General features: G+C 36.5%; 1 protein-coding gene across 3 annotated transcripts in view; it reads left to right on the top strand.

Annotated features, from left to right (window-relative positions):
- Positions 1–18,173, top strand: part of ADGRV1 (adhesion G protein-coupled receptor V1) — a 463,719-nt gene that overhangs the window by 18,969 nt on the left and 426,577 nt on the right. For all 3 annotated transcript variants that reach the window (XM_030567084.1, XM_030567083.1, XM_030567085.1), the window contains exons 5-10: positions 981–1,085; positions 2,844–2,957; positions 6,422–6,987; positions 8,784–9,054; positions 10,096–10,425; positions 15,715–15,891. In XM_030567084.1, coding sequence (XP_030422944.1) covers positions 981–1,085; positions 2,844–2,957; positions 6,422–6,987; positions 8,784–9,054; positions 10,096–10,425; positions 15,715–15,891 — 1,563 coding nt within the window. The remainder of the gene's footprint in view (positions 1–980; positions 1,086–2,843; positions 2,958–6,421; positions 6,988–8,783; positions 9,055–10,095; positions 10,426–15,714; positions 15,892–18,173) is intronic.

Below are 18,173 nucleotides of genomic sequence, written 5' to 3'. Positions count from 1 at the left end.
AGAATTCTAGCTGACTCAGCCAAAATTCACAGTAGTGTTCTAGAGGTACTCCACCACCTGTTAAAACTTGCAATGCATGCTTCTCCCTGCAATGCTAAGCTAGTTCTGTTGGCTTGTGTGGTGGTGAGGGCTGGACCATGGCCATGCTAGCTCTCCAGTCCATTAGTAGTGGGCAGTTCCATGCCTATGCTCTCCACCTTGAATGTGGCTGGCTCTTGTACAAGGAGGCCTTTTACTAATAAAGCACAAGAACCTTAGAAATAGCCCAAACTTGTTTTCTAGATGAATTAAACTTTATTGACAGAACAAATCTTTGTAGCTGAAATAGATTTAAAAACTCTTATTTGTAAAAGAATATAATTGGACTACTTATGAAAATCAGTATCATGACATAAATTATGTCCTGTAATTTTAAAATCAATGTAAATATCTAACTTTCTAATAAATGATTTTAGAAGGAAGAAAATCTGTTTTTAATTGGCTTAGAAACTTCTATAACTAGGAGGGATAGCTCAGTGGTTGGAGCATTGGCTTGCTAAACCCAGGGTTGTGAGTTCAACCCTTGAGGGGGCTGCTTAGAGATCTGGGTCAAAATCAGTACTTGGTCCTGCTAGTGAAGTCAGGGGGCTGGACTCAATGACTTTTTGGGGTTGCTTCCAGTTTAATGAGATAGGTATATCTCCGTATATTTAAACCAAATAGCTTATATATGGTAACCATGCTTGTTTATGGCAAAAAGGGAGAAAAAAGAAAAAAGCACTCAAGTAACCACTGCTAATATTTTTATCTGAAGTCTTTCAAGCTTTTTATTAGTTGAACTAATTGGTTGCTAGGAAATGTAATACTATCAGTGGTCCAGTTTACAGATTGGATTAATTTGTCTGTGAGAGTTTGGTATTTCTATGGTAACATTTTTTCTTCACTCTCTGTTGAGATATTTGATCAATACCTTATTGCTTGTCCCTTCTCTTCCCCATTAGTCTGCCTTAATCACAGTGAATGAGCCCAGAGGTAGAAATGAATTTGTGCCTCTGACTCTCATTAGGGAGAAGGGAACCTATGGAACTGTGACTGTGACTTTTGAGGTAAGTTTATTGAAACATGTTTACAGCTCAGCATACCTTCTTAGAACTGGATGGTTAGAATCATAGTCCTGCTATATATATATGAATGTACACAAAGGACTAATTGCTGATGTCTAAATCTTGTTAAACAGGAGCGCTTTACTTGCCACCTGAAAAACATTGTAATTAGATAAGCCAGTTATAATTTGAGGGACAATTATGGTGTTGACACTAGAAAACAGTAGATATTCTTTATAATTTATATATTTAAACTTGGTAAATAATTATACAATATTTGTATTTCAGTTATAAGGTTTGAAAAAAAAACAAACTTAGGAAGATAAACAATGTTATGTTAACTTGCACCAGTGGAAAATAAGTCAGCAAGAAATTAAAATTGTTTAATAAATGTTTTTTTTTAAAATAGAAAGGGTAAGTTTCCTTGGAGGTGGGTCAGAAAAAGTTCTGAAGTGATATTTACAAATAAACGTTACAGTAGAACTTCACCATTTGACCTAACTTTTGAGCACTTTAAAATATTGGCTCAGGGTTTTCTGAAAATTTGGCGCCTTTAAGATATCTCAAGCTTGGTACCCAAGAAGAGAGGCATGCACAATCATTAGTTACTTAAGATTATTTAGGCCATACTGTACTTTGTATAACATTCAATTCTAGCAACATTTGAAATGTTGACTTTCTCATTTAATGTTTCTTATTCACCTAAGTTTCAGTTGTATACTTTAGTTTCTGCATCTCATATATAGTAAAACTTCTTTCATGTGAATCTCTGGTTCAGTTTCGCTTGTCTATGGAAAAGTGTAATTATAGAAACCTAGAAGTGGAAGGGATCTTGAGAAGTCTTCTGGTCCAGTCCCCAGTATTCAAGGCAAGACTAAGTATTAGCTAGAACATCCCTGACAGGTGATTGGAGGTTTTTAAGAGCTGGTTAGATAATGATGGAGATTCCGCAACCACCCTAGGCAATTTACTCCAGTGTTTAACTACTCTGACAGTTAGAAAATTTTTCCTAATGTCCAACCTAAACCTCCCTTGCTGCAGTTTAAGACCATTGCCTCAGAGGTTAACGAGAACATTTTTTCTGCCTCCTCCTTTTAACAACCTTTTATGTATTTGAAAACTGTTATCATGTTCTCCCTCAGTCTTTTCTTCTCCAGACTAAACAAATATTTTTTTCTAGATTAAAGGTTTTCTAGCCCTTTAATCATTTTTGTTGTTCTCCTCTGGACTCTCTCCAATTTGTCCACATCTTTTCCTGAAATGTGAAGCCCAAAACTGGACGTAATACTCAGGAAGGGTTTGATCCCTCACTCATTAAAATCAGAGGAAAGAGTCCTATGGCCTTTAGAGGGCTTTGGGTATGAACCTAACAGAACTGTTGTAATTTTCTATGCTATATTTAATATGTAAGTACAGTGTAATATGTGATTCTTTATGCAATTTACTGTAGACTTGTGTATGTATTAGTGTCAAATGTTGCCCTCTGTAGAACCAGTCGATATTGTCACACATCATATAGTACATGTACTTATTGAAGTATCAGCTATGGTATATTATATGTTCCTCTGCTATACCTAATATTTAGAGTTGTGAGGTAGGAGACCATTGAATATTCAGTGAATCTTTGTGTATCCCACACTGCTTATTTTGAATATCAGACTGACGCAACCATATTAGACTTGTATTCCTGTTTATCTGCAGTTACTTAAGCCTTGAAAACGTCTTGTATATTTGTTGATCAGAAAAATGAATTTTTTGCAGGTAGAAGGTGGCCCAAACCCAGCTGAAGAAGACTTGAGCCCAGCTAAGGGCAATATTACCTTTGCTCCTGGGAGAGCAGTGCTGTTTTATAATTTAACAGTGCTCGATGACCAGGTAGGAACAAGTTGGATTCATTTTAGAAGTTTTGATATGCAGAAGGTGAAGTTGTGTGCACTGTGGCTTTGAATAATAAATGCACAAAACTGCTTGGCTTAGCTAAGGCTTTAGGTGGTTCTGCTCAGAAAAGGGACTTTATAAATATCAGCTTTGCAGGAGTCCATATTTGTTGATTCTATCTTCTTGTCTGGCACCTCATCACAGTAGCATCTGCACATTTAATGAATTTAACTTCACAACACTCCTGTGAGACTTAGATTGTAAGTTCTTTGAGGTGGAGACCCTCTTTTTGTTCTGTTTGTACAACATGCAGCACAACCGGGTCCTAGTCCATGATTGGGGTTCCTACCTACTACTGAAATACAAATACAAATAAAATAAATATTTAAGGAAAATATTTTCCCCATTTTACAGATGAAAAACTGAGGCATGGAGCAGGTTAAGTGACTTGCCTAGGGTCACATACGCAGTCTATGACTGAGCTAGGCATTGAACCCAGGTCTCAAAGTATCATGCTTATCCATTATTAAACTGTCCTTCCTACAATGATTTGTCAAATCTTCTTCCAAATAAAAATATATTTTTCCTAACTGGCTCTCTTTAAAACTCAACCTGTAGTTAGATAATCAACGTGGGCTCTTTCCTTATTTTACATTACCAGCTATGAAGGTATAGCAGATCTTATTAAGCCCTTATTTATTGTTAAACCCTCAGTGATGCCTGTGCAATTTCATTGCCTTCAGTTAATGATGCATAAGACAGAATAGAATCCAGCAGTCTCTCTTAGCTGTGTTGGCTCTACATAGCTAACAGGTGTGAAAAGCAAATAAATCTTATGTTTGTCACTAGAATGAGATGACATTACTTTGAGTGGGCATAAGGAGCACATCTGTTGAAAGAGATGATTCAGTTTTTACACAGACATTTTTAAGAATAGAGCAACACTTTGAAAATAGATAGCTCCTCCTCATAATAATAAATCAAAAGGCCCAAAAGCGTTCTAAACAGTATGAACACATAATAACTAGAGGTGATCACAATTTTTTTGAATTAAAAATGATTTCATCCCAAAATGGCCTTTTCTTTAAATAAGTATGTTCACATTTTTTTCATTGGTTTGACATTTTAATTTTTTTTGAGGGAAATCCCAAATCAAAAATTTTCTGGTTTGTTTTTCTCCTCATTTTTTTTCCTTACTTTTTTCCTCCTTTTTCAATGCGAAAATGAAAAAAGATGTTAGGAGTATGTCCAGTGTCTTTCAGAGCAGAGCACATGTTAGGGAGAATGATATTAGGCTCAGAAGAAAGGGTTGAAAGCAGTCCAGAGTCAGCTTCACCAGATACACAGCGAGGAGCATGTGGTTCTCCTTTTTCTTATGTAACTCTGTTTTAGTTCCCATAAAGGCTCACTTCTAAGAGTCCAGACTATGCCTCCTTATCAGTCCATAAGACAATATGAAAGGAAGAAGTGTAGATGAGGGACTGGAAAAAAGGCAGATAAAGTGGGGAGAAAACAAAAACTGAATAACTTAATATTGAATACATTTACAAAAAGTGAACAAATAAGAAATCATTCACTTTTGAAACCTGTGAAATAAAAGTTGTTTTGAATTTTTTTTCAAAAACTCTACAATTTTCAACCAACTCTAATGATATTTATAGTATCAGAAACGTTTCTTCCAGACTGGTATGTCTGAGATGCAGAAACATCTATTCCAGGTAAAAATCAATATTTCTGTAGTCTGTAATACCAGCTTGGAACTGTTGGGTTTTGCATAGTAATCCTTTGTGGAGATAATGAAGATGTGATTATTTAGAGACGTGTTCTCAGAATTCTATGATTGAAAGGTATGGTGTTGCTAATGTAAATGAGGGCTTATTTTGGCCTGCAGAAATCTCACTTATGATGATGCTGATGATGGAAAGAACCCGATTTTACTATGAGAACCTAAGCTGAATGTGCAAGGCTGATAGTTAGGAAAGACATATTCATATTTGTAAACTGAGCAGCATCTTTTATATGGATATCAATGACAAACCACAGACATGGGGCCCCAAAATGGTACTTTTAAAATATTTGTTCAGTGTAGAACTACACTTCAATATGTCTTTGTTATTCTGCTGACAAATTCCTCTTTATTATTGAATGGTATGAGAGTTTGTCTGGGGAAAATAATAGACAAGTAGGACTGAGAAAACTTTGTGCCAAATTGTTTGGTGAAGTTTGATTGATGCTTTTGTCTGCCAGTCATGATCCAATTAACTGACCAACGGCTCCAACTTGCAGAAACATCATTTGTAGTTAAAAAGTCTTATATATTTTGACTGTCTTTTAAATGAATGATTTTGGCTTTGCAGGAGAGCATGTTCACGGGTTGACTAAAAGAAACATAAGTGAATAAACTAATATCCATCTTGGTCAGACAGAATAACTGTTGTACCTCAGTATGGGAGAGATGTTCTCTTAGATCTTTCAGGTTCCAGGTCTGAAAAAGGCTGTGTCAGTCAAAAACACTATGCAAGGCTTAGTGCCACAAGCCAAACACGGAGTAAAATTGGCACTGGCTTTAATGACAGCTGCACGCTCATTCCCATAGAAAAGGATCCAAGGGTGGCCAATTAGGAAATGTTTATGAAAGAGAAGAAATACTGGACAGCAGGGAATTAGAACCTTTTTAAAGAGCTGAAGGCAGTAACAATGCTTTGAAAGGATTTGTCCACTTTATAACTGAATATTTACCATCAGCAATAACTGTAATTAATTTTGCACTGGGATTTCTTTCAGAAGTAAATACTACTTTATTTTGAGTGTCAGAAACAAGGAACAGATACAGGACCCAATTCTTTCCTCACCTACATGAGTGCATTCCCATTGACTTCACTGGGAATTGTATAGGTCCATCTGAGAGCAGAATGTGTGCAGTTTCTTTCATGTAATCCTACATGAATGGTGAGAGACTGAATCAGGTCATGTCCATTTGATGTGCTCATAGGGCCATATCTCAGGCACTCTTGCGTAAACCAGTGGTGAAATCAGTAGGGTTACTCAGGATTTAAACTGAATAACTGAGAGCAGAGATTATTTCATAGAGAAGCAGTTTGTAAAATGCTCCAAGCAGCAGATTGCGATGGTCCCATGATGCAAAATTTCAGTCTCCTAAAAATCTTGAAGTGGTGAGAGCCAGTGTTTTGGTTCAGACCCATCTCTAGTTTCAGTATATCTGTGTTTTATTCATATTTCTAAAGTACAGCAATATGTTCTGGAAAATGGAAATCTTCTATTTTGGGAAAGTGTTTTGAGTCAAGGTATACTAAGTTATAGGTGTGTTCCCCTCTTTGTGCTATTGAATGATCTGTTGATTTGCTTGTGCTGAAGAATAAATAAAGGCAGTTTCAACCATCAGACTGCTCTGCATATATTTAGAACATGAGTTATTCTTAGCTGCTAATATTATTTTCCAGATACCAGAAAATGATGAAATATTTAATGTTCATCTGAGAAGTGTGGAAGGAGGGGCTGAAATCAACACTACAAGAAACACTGTTCAGATTACTATTAAGAAAAATGACAGCCCTGTGCGATTCTCTCAGAGTGCTTATATGGTGCCTGAGGAGGTTGATGTGCTAACAATTCAAGTGGTTCGTGGTAAGGATGACAGCGGAAAATTGATTGGATCTGATGAATATGAAGTCTCCGTCTGTTATATCATCATAACCGGGAATTCAACAGCACACGCACAGCTTAATTTAGACTTCCTAGATCTGCAACCAAATGTGACTATTGTTTTCCCATCTCAAGTGCATGAATCTGACATGAAATTTAAAATCTTCGATGATGCTATACCAGAAATTGCGGAGACCTTTCAGATTATGCTCCTTAAGGACACTCTGCAAGGAGATGCTGTTTTAATAAGCCCTTCTATTGTCCATGTCACCATTAAACCTAATGACAAACCCTATGGAGTACTGTCAATCAACAGTGTATTGTTTGCTCAGGTGGTTATCGTTGATGAAGACCAAACTTCAAGGTATTATAGATTTTCCAAATGTAGCTAAAGTGTTATCTTTTGGATTTATGAAACAGCTGCTTTAGGGGTGGTTTTCTTAGGTAAGGGGAAAATGAAGCCACTGTTATGTGTTATAATATCACAATACAGAATTTCTAAATTTGCAGTTCTTCAAATTTTAACATTGAAGTAACATGATTTTTAGGATTTTATACATTAAGATTAAAGTTTTGTACAAATGTTTACTATTGATGAAATAGTTGTGTTTAGAAAATAGACATTGGCTCTGTAGAGTGCTCACTACTTGCCATTGGTCTGTGTTAACCCCAAAATAGCAAGAAGTATTTATTTATCTACCATATTATTAATAATCCCAGGAAAAAGCCTCTCTGGAAAGGGATACTTTTTTTATTTTTTAGTAATGATTCAGGACTAGCGCATTTTAATTACACAGTCATTAAACTAGTCCTACATTCTTAGCTGCTATAAGTCAGTGGCTCTCAACCTTTCCTGACTACCCACAAGTTTCACCCTACTTAAAAACTACTTGATTATAAAATCATACATAAAAATACAAGTGTCATGGCACACTACTACTGAAAAATTACTTACTTTCTCATTTTACCATATAAACATAAAATAAATCAATTGGAATATAAATATCGTACTTACATTTCAGTGTATAGTGTATAGAGCAGTATAAACAAGTCATTGTTTGTATGAAATTTTAGTTTTTACCGACTTTGCTAGTGCTTTTTATGTAGTCTGTTGTAAAACTAGGCAAATATCTAGATAAGTTGATGTACCCACTGGAAGACCTCTGTGTACCCCAGGTGTATGCATATTCCTGGTTGAGAACCACTGGTCTAAGTGAATTCAGATTTTGTTAGAAACAGAGTGAACAAGATATAATTTACATAATTTTGTGTTTAAAAATCATGGCATCTTGGATCATAAGTGTACTCACCTCTGGATATAACATTTTGTGGGATAAGAAGCTTCATAAGGAAAAGGTATAGGTGTTGTAACTACATTAGTTTATTTCACTAATTTGCTTATCATGCTAAATTTACAGAACTTCAATTAAAACACAATAACATATGGTCACCTTAATTTAAAATACCTCTTGAATAAAAATGGACTTTTTCAAAGTTAGTTAATTTAATAGCAAGAAGCATAACTTTATAAATACTGAATATACCTCATCGATACCAAGACATTATGTCCAGACCCAGAAATAATGGTGGTTTAATGTTTCAATATTGAAGACACAGTGATGATTTTGAATGAATTAAGCATTCATATCTAATAGTTGTAATCTGATATAACTTGTAAACTGATAAAAAATAAGGCTAGAAGAGATGAAAATTACTTACATTTGAGTAAATCAGACTAATAGGTTTCACTAGACAAATTTAAAGCTCATATTTTATAAATGTTTGTTTCTCAATATATTTCTTATTTAAAAAAGGGAGTTCAGCCTGTACCATCGCCATATTATATATGGTTCATTAATAAACATTCTTTGTGTTTAAGAAAAGTCTGAATCTAAGTTATGATGGCATTTTCCAAACTATCAATCAGACCAAACTGTAGTGTCGGACTCTGATCTCATGTGAACCAATTAAATCAAGACTAATTCCACTGAAGTCAGTGGAATTATACTACTATAAGCCAGTTAAGAGAGATCCGAATCAAGCCCTTTGAAAGAGAACAAATAGTGTGTAAGCCTACAGCATTCAGAGAATGGATAACTAAGAAAAATATCTCATGTTTAGGAAAAGCCAATGTATGTTTACTTTTCTTCACAACCATAGGTTTGAAGGAATTACAGTTGCAAGAAATGGTGGAACTCATGGAAATGTTTCAGTTACTTGGATTATAACTCGTAATAGCAGTGATCCTTCACCCGTGACTGCAGACATCACTCCTGCCTCAGGGGTGTTACATTTTGCTCAAGGGCAGATGTTGGCATCACTTCCTCTGAACATTATCAGTGATGATATCCCTGAAGAGGCAGAGCCCTATCTGCTTAGAATTCTAGCTGATACAATACAGGGGGGTGCAGAAGTGAGTGAACCTGCTGAGGTAAGTCTGATTTTATGTTGTCTTTCAGAGAAGGGGGCAGGGAAGTAAAAAGACTTTATAATTTAGATAAAGCTGATCATTTAGAAAGGCTAAGGATTTGTACTTAAACCATGGAACAAAATTATTTGTATCTATTTGTATTGCAGTAGCCCCCAGAGACCCTACCCGATTGTAAAATGGCTCCATATGGCTGTAATAATATTCTGCACATTAGGCCTGGTGCAGAAGAGGCATTCTATAAGTGCTCAGTGGATGGGTTATGTGAAGCCACTCGGAGGACAGAAAACAAATGTTAATGAGTTCCCCAAGTGGCCATATATGTATCGAGGCCCCATTTCTCCCATATAGGGGCATGGAGTTTACTGCAACTCTGGGCTGTAATCCTATGACATTTTTGTTTAGGAAGCATAGGGAGATGGGCATAATATTCAAACTGTTAACAGCCTGGGGGATGTTTTCCTCTCTCTTAGTTACCTTCACCCCCAGGCTCTATCCCTTACAAAGCAATACCATTCAATGGGTGCCTGGACATTTCAAGGATCTCTGTGAGATCTGATCAGGAAGACACTGTATATTCAATGATTTTGCAGTTACATTCAGTGGCCAGGGAGGGAAAAGCGGAGTCCCTGGCTAGGGGGTATGCAACCATTTAACTCATATGGTGCCTCTAAGCACCTTGTCTACGGGGCACAAACCATTCTCACAATTTTAATTAATTGCTATCTTGTGGCCAAGAGTGGCCAAGTATAGAATGGGCACTAGAATTAAACTATCCTTTGTTCTCTAGAGGTGAACTCATTGAGTCATAGTTGACACATGTTGATGGTGCACTGTGAGTAAGTTCACACAGCTACCATTATACATGTTCTGTACAAAGGAGGCTTCAGGCCCCTTTCATGAACCCTATACATTCACAGAAAAATGGGTGCAGAAAATCCCATGGTAACAATCAGAGCAACCACCAGTAGAAGAATGAATAATACTGTATGGTGTGTGCTAATGGTGACATAGAATACTAAGGATATTTTTCTGTTCTTGGAGCTTTTGTTCTACATTCAGGACAGTGATGATATTTATGGTCTAATGGAGTTTTACCCTTTGAAGAACCAGAGAATTGAAAGCAACCTAACAGGACGTTTTTTGTCCTTGAGTTTTGCAAGGCAAAGAGGAACAGTTGGAGTTATAAGGTTGGTTTATATTGTCCTGTACGTTCCTGCTGGAACTGTGGATCTTGAGCGATCAAAAGATGGCATCCTAAATGTTTCAGGAAGAGGCATCCTCATCTTTCCAGAAGGGAAATGCCAGGACATCTTAAATCTACCAATAAGAAATGATGCATTTCTTCAGAATGGTGCCCATTTCCTCATACAGGTATTTCATGTGTTAAAATATGTATCAACTGCTTTTCAAAAACCAAGGGTACAGTGTTAACTAGTAGTTCCTTACTTTTGTATGCACTGAGAATTACTGATACTGTATGTAGCTGGAAACCTTTCTCTAGTGTGAAAAGGTTTTTTCAACAAATATATCTTGTAGAACTCTGTTCTTAAGTAATTATTTTACTAGCACACGTCTTTTCTGTAAGCCCTCTATTATAACATAATAAATGAATTAACTGTAGAATTCAGCAACATAGAATAAATTAATTGTTGCAAAATTTACTGCTCTTCCTTCACTCCAGGGCAATAAGACTTTTAAAGAGATGACTAAAATATGTTTAATTTTTTTTATCATCATTATACAAAAGGACAGTTGAGTAGGTTTTGTGTCTGGGCTGGTAAATTTTCATGACAGTGTTACAAGAATGATATTTGTTGCTTCTTTTTCATTTTTTGCATTTAGGGCCTGATCTAAAGCCCATTGAATTAAAATGAAAGGTTCCCACTGACTTCAGTGGACCTTAGGTCTGGCTGTTAGTCTACATTCTTGCAAGAGATCCAGTTTAGCTCATCAATCAGGCCCTAAGTCAATACTGTGAGCCAAAGTCAGACGTGCTGATGTAATGTAAGGTTGTGGGAGATACACATACTTACTGGAGTGTGAATACTGATTATTCTAGGGAAGTGTGTAGAAGGCTAAGTTGATATAACTTATCTGTCGAGGAGCCAGGAGTAGGTATAAGAATTACTCTTTGTATTGAGGTAGGGCATAGGGGCCTCAGTCGTGGACCAAAAGCCAATTTTGCGAAGTGCTGTATGAACAACTAACAAAAAAGACAGTCCTTGCCCTGAGGAGCTTACAATATAAGCATAAAACAAGAGAAGACAGAGGGATACAATAAAGAGAAAGGGGGAACATATAGTAACTATACTAATATAGTGAGACAAAACTGCTCAGTATGAAAAGCTGTTGTAAAAGCACACCGGAATGGGGGAGTGGTCTACTTTTGTTACTTTTCAAGATACAGTCTTCTCTTCCATACCCTTAGCATGTGACAAACATCAATTTACATTCCTTTAGACTAAACTAAACTCAGCAAGCCAAATCCAAAGAGGATAAGTAAGGGAATGTAAGTTAAATGTCAGTAAGCCTGTATGAATCGAAGAGAGTCTAAGCTGATGAAACATACACCACATTGGACTTGCTTGTGAATTTAGCTTTGTAGTTTTCTTCCAGTTTTCTTTCCACGTTGTCTCCTGCCCTTTATTTTTTCTTCTTTCTAATTTTGTTTCTGGAAGCAGGCAACTTCTTTCATTGCTGATTAAAGCAGGTTGAAAATTTTCCATCTAAATTATTTTTTGACAGAACATCTGAAAACAAAAAATTTCACCTGCAATGCCAGAATGTTTTTGATTAGAAATGCTGACATGGTGACTCATGGGAGTTGTAGTTTGGATGCCTTATGGCTTCAGTTTCCTGTGGGCCAAGGTCCTTAGCCAGACTACCCATGATGCACCATGATGGCTCACCAAGAAGGGAGACTGTGGTGCATCATGAGAGATGTAGTCCAGCCAGGGAGCCATAGAAGAGAACTAGGGTATGAGGCATCCAAACTACAACTTCTTTGAGACAGGACAGCAGCATTTCTGAATAAAAAAGTTGTAGGTTTCAGCCATGTTTCTATTGGGTTTTCAGATGAATGTTTCGGGCTGATTTTTTTTTTAGGTTTTGGACAATTTTTTTCAGCTTTTGATTTTTTTTTTGCCAAGAAGTTTGAAATTTCCCATGAATACTTCACAATAAAAAAAAATGGTTTTTTTTGCATTTTGATCAACATTTTCATTGCAGAAAGGGAGACAATTTCTGACTAGCTGCACTGCTGATAGCTATGATGACCATGTGCCTTTCTTTTAATTTAAACTTTGATATCCCTCCTGGAGCCCTAGAACAGTTTTGTCTGCTATATCTGCTGCAGATGTGAAACGCATTAATCTACCATACTTAAATACAAAGGAGATTTTAAGAGGTATTGAAATGCAGTAAAAGTGTGGGATATAAAAACCAAACAAACTAAGTAGTGCAGGATAGATATTGTAGAATTCCTCATGGTCAGTGATCCTACGTACACTGCACAGCTTTTCAGACTTTAGATCCCAGACTTGAGTGCTGTACATTCTCTGTGAAGCAGAAGGATCTTTGTGTTTAGATAAATAAAACGAGAGGGGCCTCCTATAGTGGACAATTCATTTAAAAACTCATTTGGAAAACAGCACTATTTGTCACGAAGACAATCCCTTCAAGTTGTGAATGAGCTATAAGCTCAGAGAGCATGGTTAGAATGAGAAGATTACAGAGCTTGTACTGTACACAATAGATGAGTAACTCAAGAATGGGGAGAGGGAAGAAGAGGAGGAAATGAAGCTTGAATGAAGCTAAAGAATGGCTAGAAGAATCAAAGAAGTGAGCTGAAAATTTTTCAGTGACATACCCAATTAAATGACCTACTGTAGTCGGAGATACAACTTTTGGCACGTTAAGGAAGACTAATGGGCTCTCTCAAATTCAAAGGATCCCAAAGTATTGAATAATTCTTTGAGCGATTCAGTCAGGCCAAGCACAGATGCTTAAGACATCCAGTGATAACAGCCGTGACAACTAAACACTAGCTCAGCTACTATGTAAAATAAAGTAAATATTTTACTACTCACTCGTTCTTCCTCCATGCCTCCCCCCAATAACTCCTGGAAAATAATAAGATAGTAATAAATGGGATTTGGTGAATGGCTATTTTTTGAGACAACTGGTGGGAAAAAGGAAGAGTGTTGGGAGGTACTTTCTTTATAAAATCATATATTGACTATAGTTCTTATCTTTGGAACAAGTAATTGGTGGTGGTAAAAATGCCTGTAAAAATGTTGATGAGGATGGAGTAGAGGCTCGAGTGCAGAATAAGTTTATAGTATTAATTACAGCTTAATACAATAGAGATTGCAAGAGTGGTAATTGCAGCTTGTTGAAAATTCCCAGCGGAACAGCTTTCCATTGAAAAGATGCTGAGTTGATGGAATTGAAATGTTCTGCGGAAATGTGTCCATTTCTGTCAAAATTTTTGAAAGAGACTAGGGGACAGGCACCCTGCCTAGTTTTCTGCCAGCCTACCTGCTTGCTTCTCTGAATTCCCTCCTCCCTGGCTCCCCTGCAGCCTGCCTGGCTAGTTGTCAGAGAGCCAGGGCTTCCCATCTCCTTCCTAGCCCTCTTGGCCAGCGGCTGGCGCTCTCAGGCTCGCAACCAGCCACATGGAGAGCCACTGCTGCAAATTTTAAAAAATTCCAGTTTGTTCTCAAATTGATTTTTTTTTAAATATCTGTTCCATGAGAAATTTCACGTCTGACTTTTCATTACAAATTTGAATGATATATTTTTTTTAAATGAGAAATTTTCCATGGTTTGGAAGTTGGAATTTAAAAACAAAATAAATGTGATTGGATGGATTAGAGGAAATATGGAAAACAAAATGGCATCATGTCCTATGGAAAACTGAACAATACAGAAAATGTTATGATGAAATATTACAGGGTAATGGCCATAGCCTTCCCTGGAATACGGTATTCACTTCTGGTTGTCTCACTAATTAATCTGCATAGACATGATTAAAATAATAGGAAAAGAGAGGAATGTTTTATAAACTAAGGTTTGATTATAATTCTGAATTAATCCATAAGTAGGGTGCCACTAGATATTTTTGTATGTTCAAAAGCAAATACAAAAAAATGAAGTTCCATTGCCTGTTGCTCATTATAAATGAATACATAAGTGAATACAAATATGTGGAAAGGAAAAGTGTGGCTTATATTTTAGCTATATATTTCTCAATAAATAGAGTACTTTGAAATATATTTCTAGATGCCCTGTGCCTGCCCTCCCCCTGAAACAAGTCATCTTTGGTTTTTGCAATAATTTTAGGGCTTTTCTAGAGTGTTGTAATCTATACACTTTATGGTGAGTGTTTGGGGTTTTTGCTTTTAAAACAAAAATCTCTACTGGTGTAAATTGGTACAGCTCCAATGATTTCACAGATTCATAGACTCTAGGAGGAAGGGTGGCTCTTTTTATTTTTCAGGACACAGCTCAAGATGTTTCTACATCAGTTTGCTTAGATACCCTAAAGTTGGCGCATATGCTTCCAAGTCTTTATAACATCAGTTAAGAAGGGTCACATATAGTGCCCTCTGTACTTGCTTAGTGATAGACAGAAGATCATGCCTGTTTGACAGTATTTCCTGTCAGTATTTCCCCCAACACTCATTAGAGAAGTCCTTGATATTTCCACAAGGAAAGTTTTATTTAATGAAGGGCATTGACAATGGAGAAAATAAAAGAGAGACAAGCCAATAAGGGCATGCTTTTCAAAAATGCACTCATGTCTTTCAGCCTAAAAAAATGCAAGCCTAATTGGATGACTAATTTATCTGCACAATTTCTGCAGCTGTATGTGTGTTTACACATGCAAATGTCCAGTTGAGTTCACTGTTTGAATGCTTAAGATTTTGAAAAATAAATCCCTGAAAGTTTACTATCTCATGTCCGAAAAGGAATTTTTGTTCATGTCTCTGTCCACCACATGGCTGTAAATTTTCTTTCTTGCTCAACAAATGTCACAACTGATTTTCCTTCATAGTGATATATAGTGAAGGCTGCTTTAGCCTGCACCAGCTCCACGAGGCTATTACAGCAGCTGGGGGACAGCTGAGTTTTAGCCACACCTCTTTCCTCATATCACATCCCATATGTCGATATTCAGAAAATATGTTGGGAAAGGAGCCACTGTGATGGCTTTACTCCACTAGAACCTCTTCCTTTGCAGGGAAAATTCTTCAGAAGTTGGTGCCCCTTGGCCAGCCATGGGGGCTTTATCTATGACAGTGGACTTGCTTCCTACCCCCTCCACTGAGTACTTTGTTACTCCCCAGTACGTTCAGACCAGTGTATTTAACATGAACAAGGCTTGACTTGAGACACCTAGATATCGGATGGAGCCCTCTCCTTCTCTTCAAGACATGTATTTTCAGCCTTGTGCCACAGGAAGGAGACTTACAGTTCACATAACATAAAACACAAATGAAAGAATAAGAGAAAAATAGCAAGGATATTGCTAAAGATAAAAAATGACAATATATTGCCACATATTTCTCACTTAGAAACAGCAGAGTTATGCCCATTTGATATTAAAGAATTTGTTTTTTGTTTTCTGTGGTTTTTTTTTTGGTTTTTGTTTTGTAGATGGAAAGAGTTGAGCTGGTAAATATCATTCCTCCAATCCCACCTATAAGTCCTAGACTAGGTGAGATTCGAAATATTTCCCTGAGGATTACTCCTGACATTGCAAATGGGGAAATTGGTTTTACTAGTAATCTTCCAATTATTCTTCATGAGCCAGAGGACTCCTCTGCTACCATGGTAAGTAAGCCTTTTTCATATTGTCCTTCACTATTGCAAGTTATTTGGAGGAAGTTTAATCTCTTTTACTTAGTGTAGCCTTTCAAAAGTTAATGGGAAAGAAACCTTTCCGTAAATCACACCTGATATAAAACATTTCCCATCTTAAAAATAAAACCCACGTTAGGAAAAGAACAGTTTTTTTTTTCATAAAGGCTAAAATTATCTAAGACTGTAATGGCGTTATAGCAGAGGTGAATTTGGTCAGTGATATCTATAAACACATCAGCAAAGGGTTAATCTTTCATATAGTCACACTAAACAAAATATACTGAGGGATATTTTAGTCCCTTTTCTCTGATACAGATCCATGATTGAGGGTCCTGGACACTAAGAGGAAAAGTTAGTTAGACCCACACATAGGAACTCAGAATTGGAGAGGTAGGGATCAAATTTGCCTTAGTTGTGTCTTGTTTGAGGTAACCATATAAATGGACTAACCTTTTCCTAATGCAACATTTATAATATTCCGGGATGGGCTTGAGCTGTGGATCAGGATATTAATTTCCTGAAAGCTTGAGTGTGTTCAAGTTCAAGATTTTGCTTGGTTTCCATCTCTAAGTTTGTTACATTTAAAATATTGAGAACACAAGGGGAAAATATTTACAACATTTTTGAATATAATGACTAAAATATCTTCCATGTAAAATACTAGCATTGATTCAATGTGAAGACTGAGAAATCAAGCACTCCCAAGTAAGAACGTTTCTAAAGTTAAGGTTGAGCAGTCCGCCTGAACTCTGCCTTTTGTTTTCCTGGCAAACATCTTGCCATCTTCATATCCTTGTTAGCAAAATGCAGAAGCAGCTGTTTGGAGTTGGGTTTTAACCCTCACCCTGCCAAAGCCTGTTTTAAAGCCATGTTAGAAAAGCTATCCATTTAAAAGTTCAAGACACATTCAGCTCGTTGGCCATACTTAAAGGGTTAGCAAGACCCTGATCCTAGGGTTCATTGAAAGGAACCCTGGGCTAGGAAGGGGGATCCCAGCTCTAAACAACTGTCACAAAGTTCTACAGATATTTGTTACCTTTTAAAAAAATGTCCTCTGGCTAAAAGGATAAAGTGTCTGCTTCAAGGACAGGCATTAAAGGCTCCAAACACAGTAGTTAGAATCTTATTTTGAACTGAATATAAAAAGTGCAGAAAATAAACCCTGGTTGCTTTCAAAGTCTGTACCTATATCTCTGATCAGCTTATAAATGTGCAATTAAAAACATTTATTCCCATTTAGCTTTCAAAGAGTAGCATTAAATCCCTGAAATTTTAACATTACTGTAAATGTGAAAAATAATCAAGAAATACTGAGAATCACTGCCTTTTATTATTTTATTGTTTTTCCCCCTTAAATTTAACTTATTAGGTGGCAGGCTGACAATCCTGGAGCTTGAGTTCTTTATCTATCTACAGAGCAGTTAGTTTCCTATGCTGTCCCACAAACTTTGATCTGAAGATCTTAGTAGTCCATTGAAAACAATGGAACTACTCACAGGCTTAAAATAAAGCACATGTGCAAGTATTTGCAGAATCAAGGTCTAAGATAAGAAGCTAGAAATGAATGCTTGAAATAAAGATGCAGTTATACATACGAACTCATCTTGTTATGAATGCTGCAAACATGTTACTGGTTTTTGAGAATGACAGAGAGAGGAAATTGAGGGGAAAAGTGGAGTATGTATTTACCACTGGTCATCATTTTGTCACAAGATTACATAATTACTCTGATGACCTGTTTGAGCCAGTAAAGTGCACTTTTCAGGCATTTTTAAAATGTTGTTCCCAAATGAGAGAGCAAGAACTATCAACCTCATGGACATGATTATGCTAGTTATTCAGTTGACCCACTGATAAATAAAACATGTCATTTTGCCACCCAGACAAAATATTTTCCAAACATTAAAAATACAAAGTTTGTGAGCCCAAAAGAATCATTTTCAAGTGCACTAAGACTCTTCTGTGTATTCTAATATCAATCAGGAAATACTATTTTTTTTTCACACTCTCATTTTCTTTCACCATTATCTCAATGCCAGTCTTCCCACGGTTCCTGAATTTGGACAGCTTTGTTGACAGGCTGTCTTTTTCAAACTCCAATTAAAACTCTGATAATTAGTTTAAACAATTAGTTGATGAGATGGTACTAAAATAATGAAAGTAAATATGTAGTAATTATCTTTAAAACCAATTTCTCTTCTTGAAGAGATGAGCATTGGCAATTCAGTCACATAAAGCTTATTACCCTTGTG

The sequence above is a fragment of the Gopherus evgoodei genome, chromosome 6 (assembly GCF_007399415.2).
Source record: "Gopherus evgoodei ecotype Sinaloan lineage chromosome 6, rGopEvg1_v1.p, whole genome shotgun sequence".
In the NCBI taxonomy this organism is placed as follows: Eukaryota; Metazoa; Chordata; order Testudines; family Testudinidae; genus Gopherus; species Gopherus evgoodei.
The sequence above is the reverse complement of the archived record's forward strand: the minus strand, read 5'-3'. Positions and strand labels throughout refer to the sequence as shown.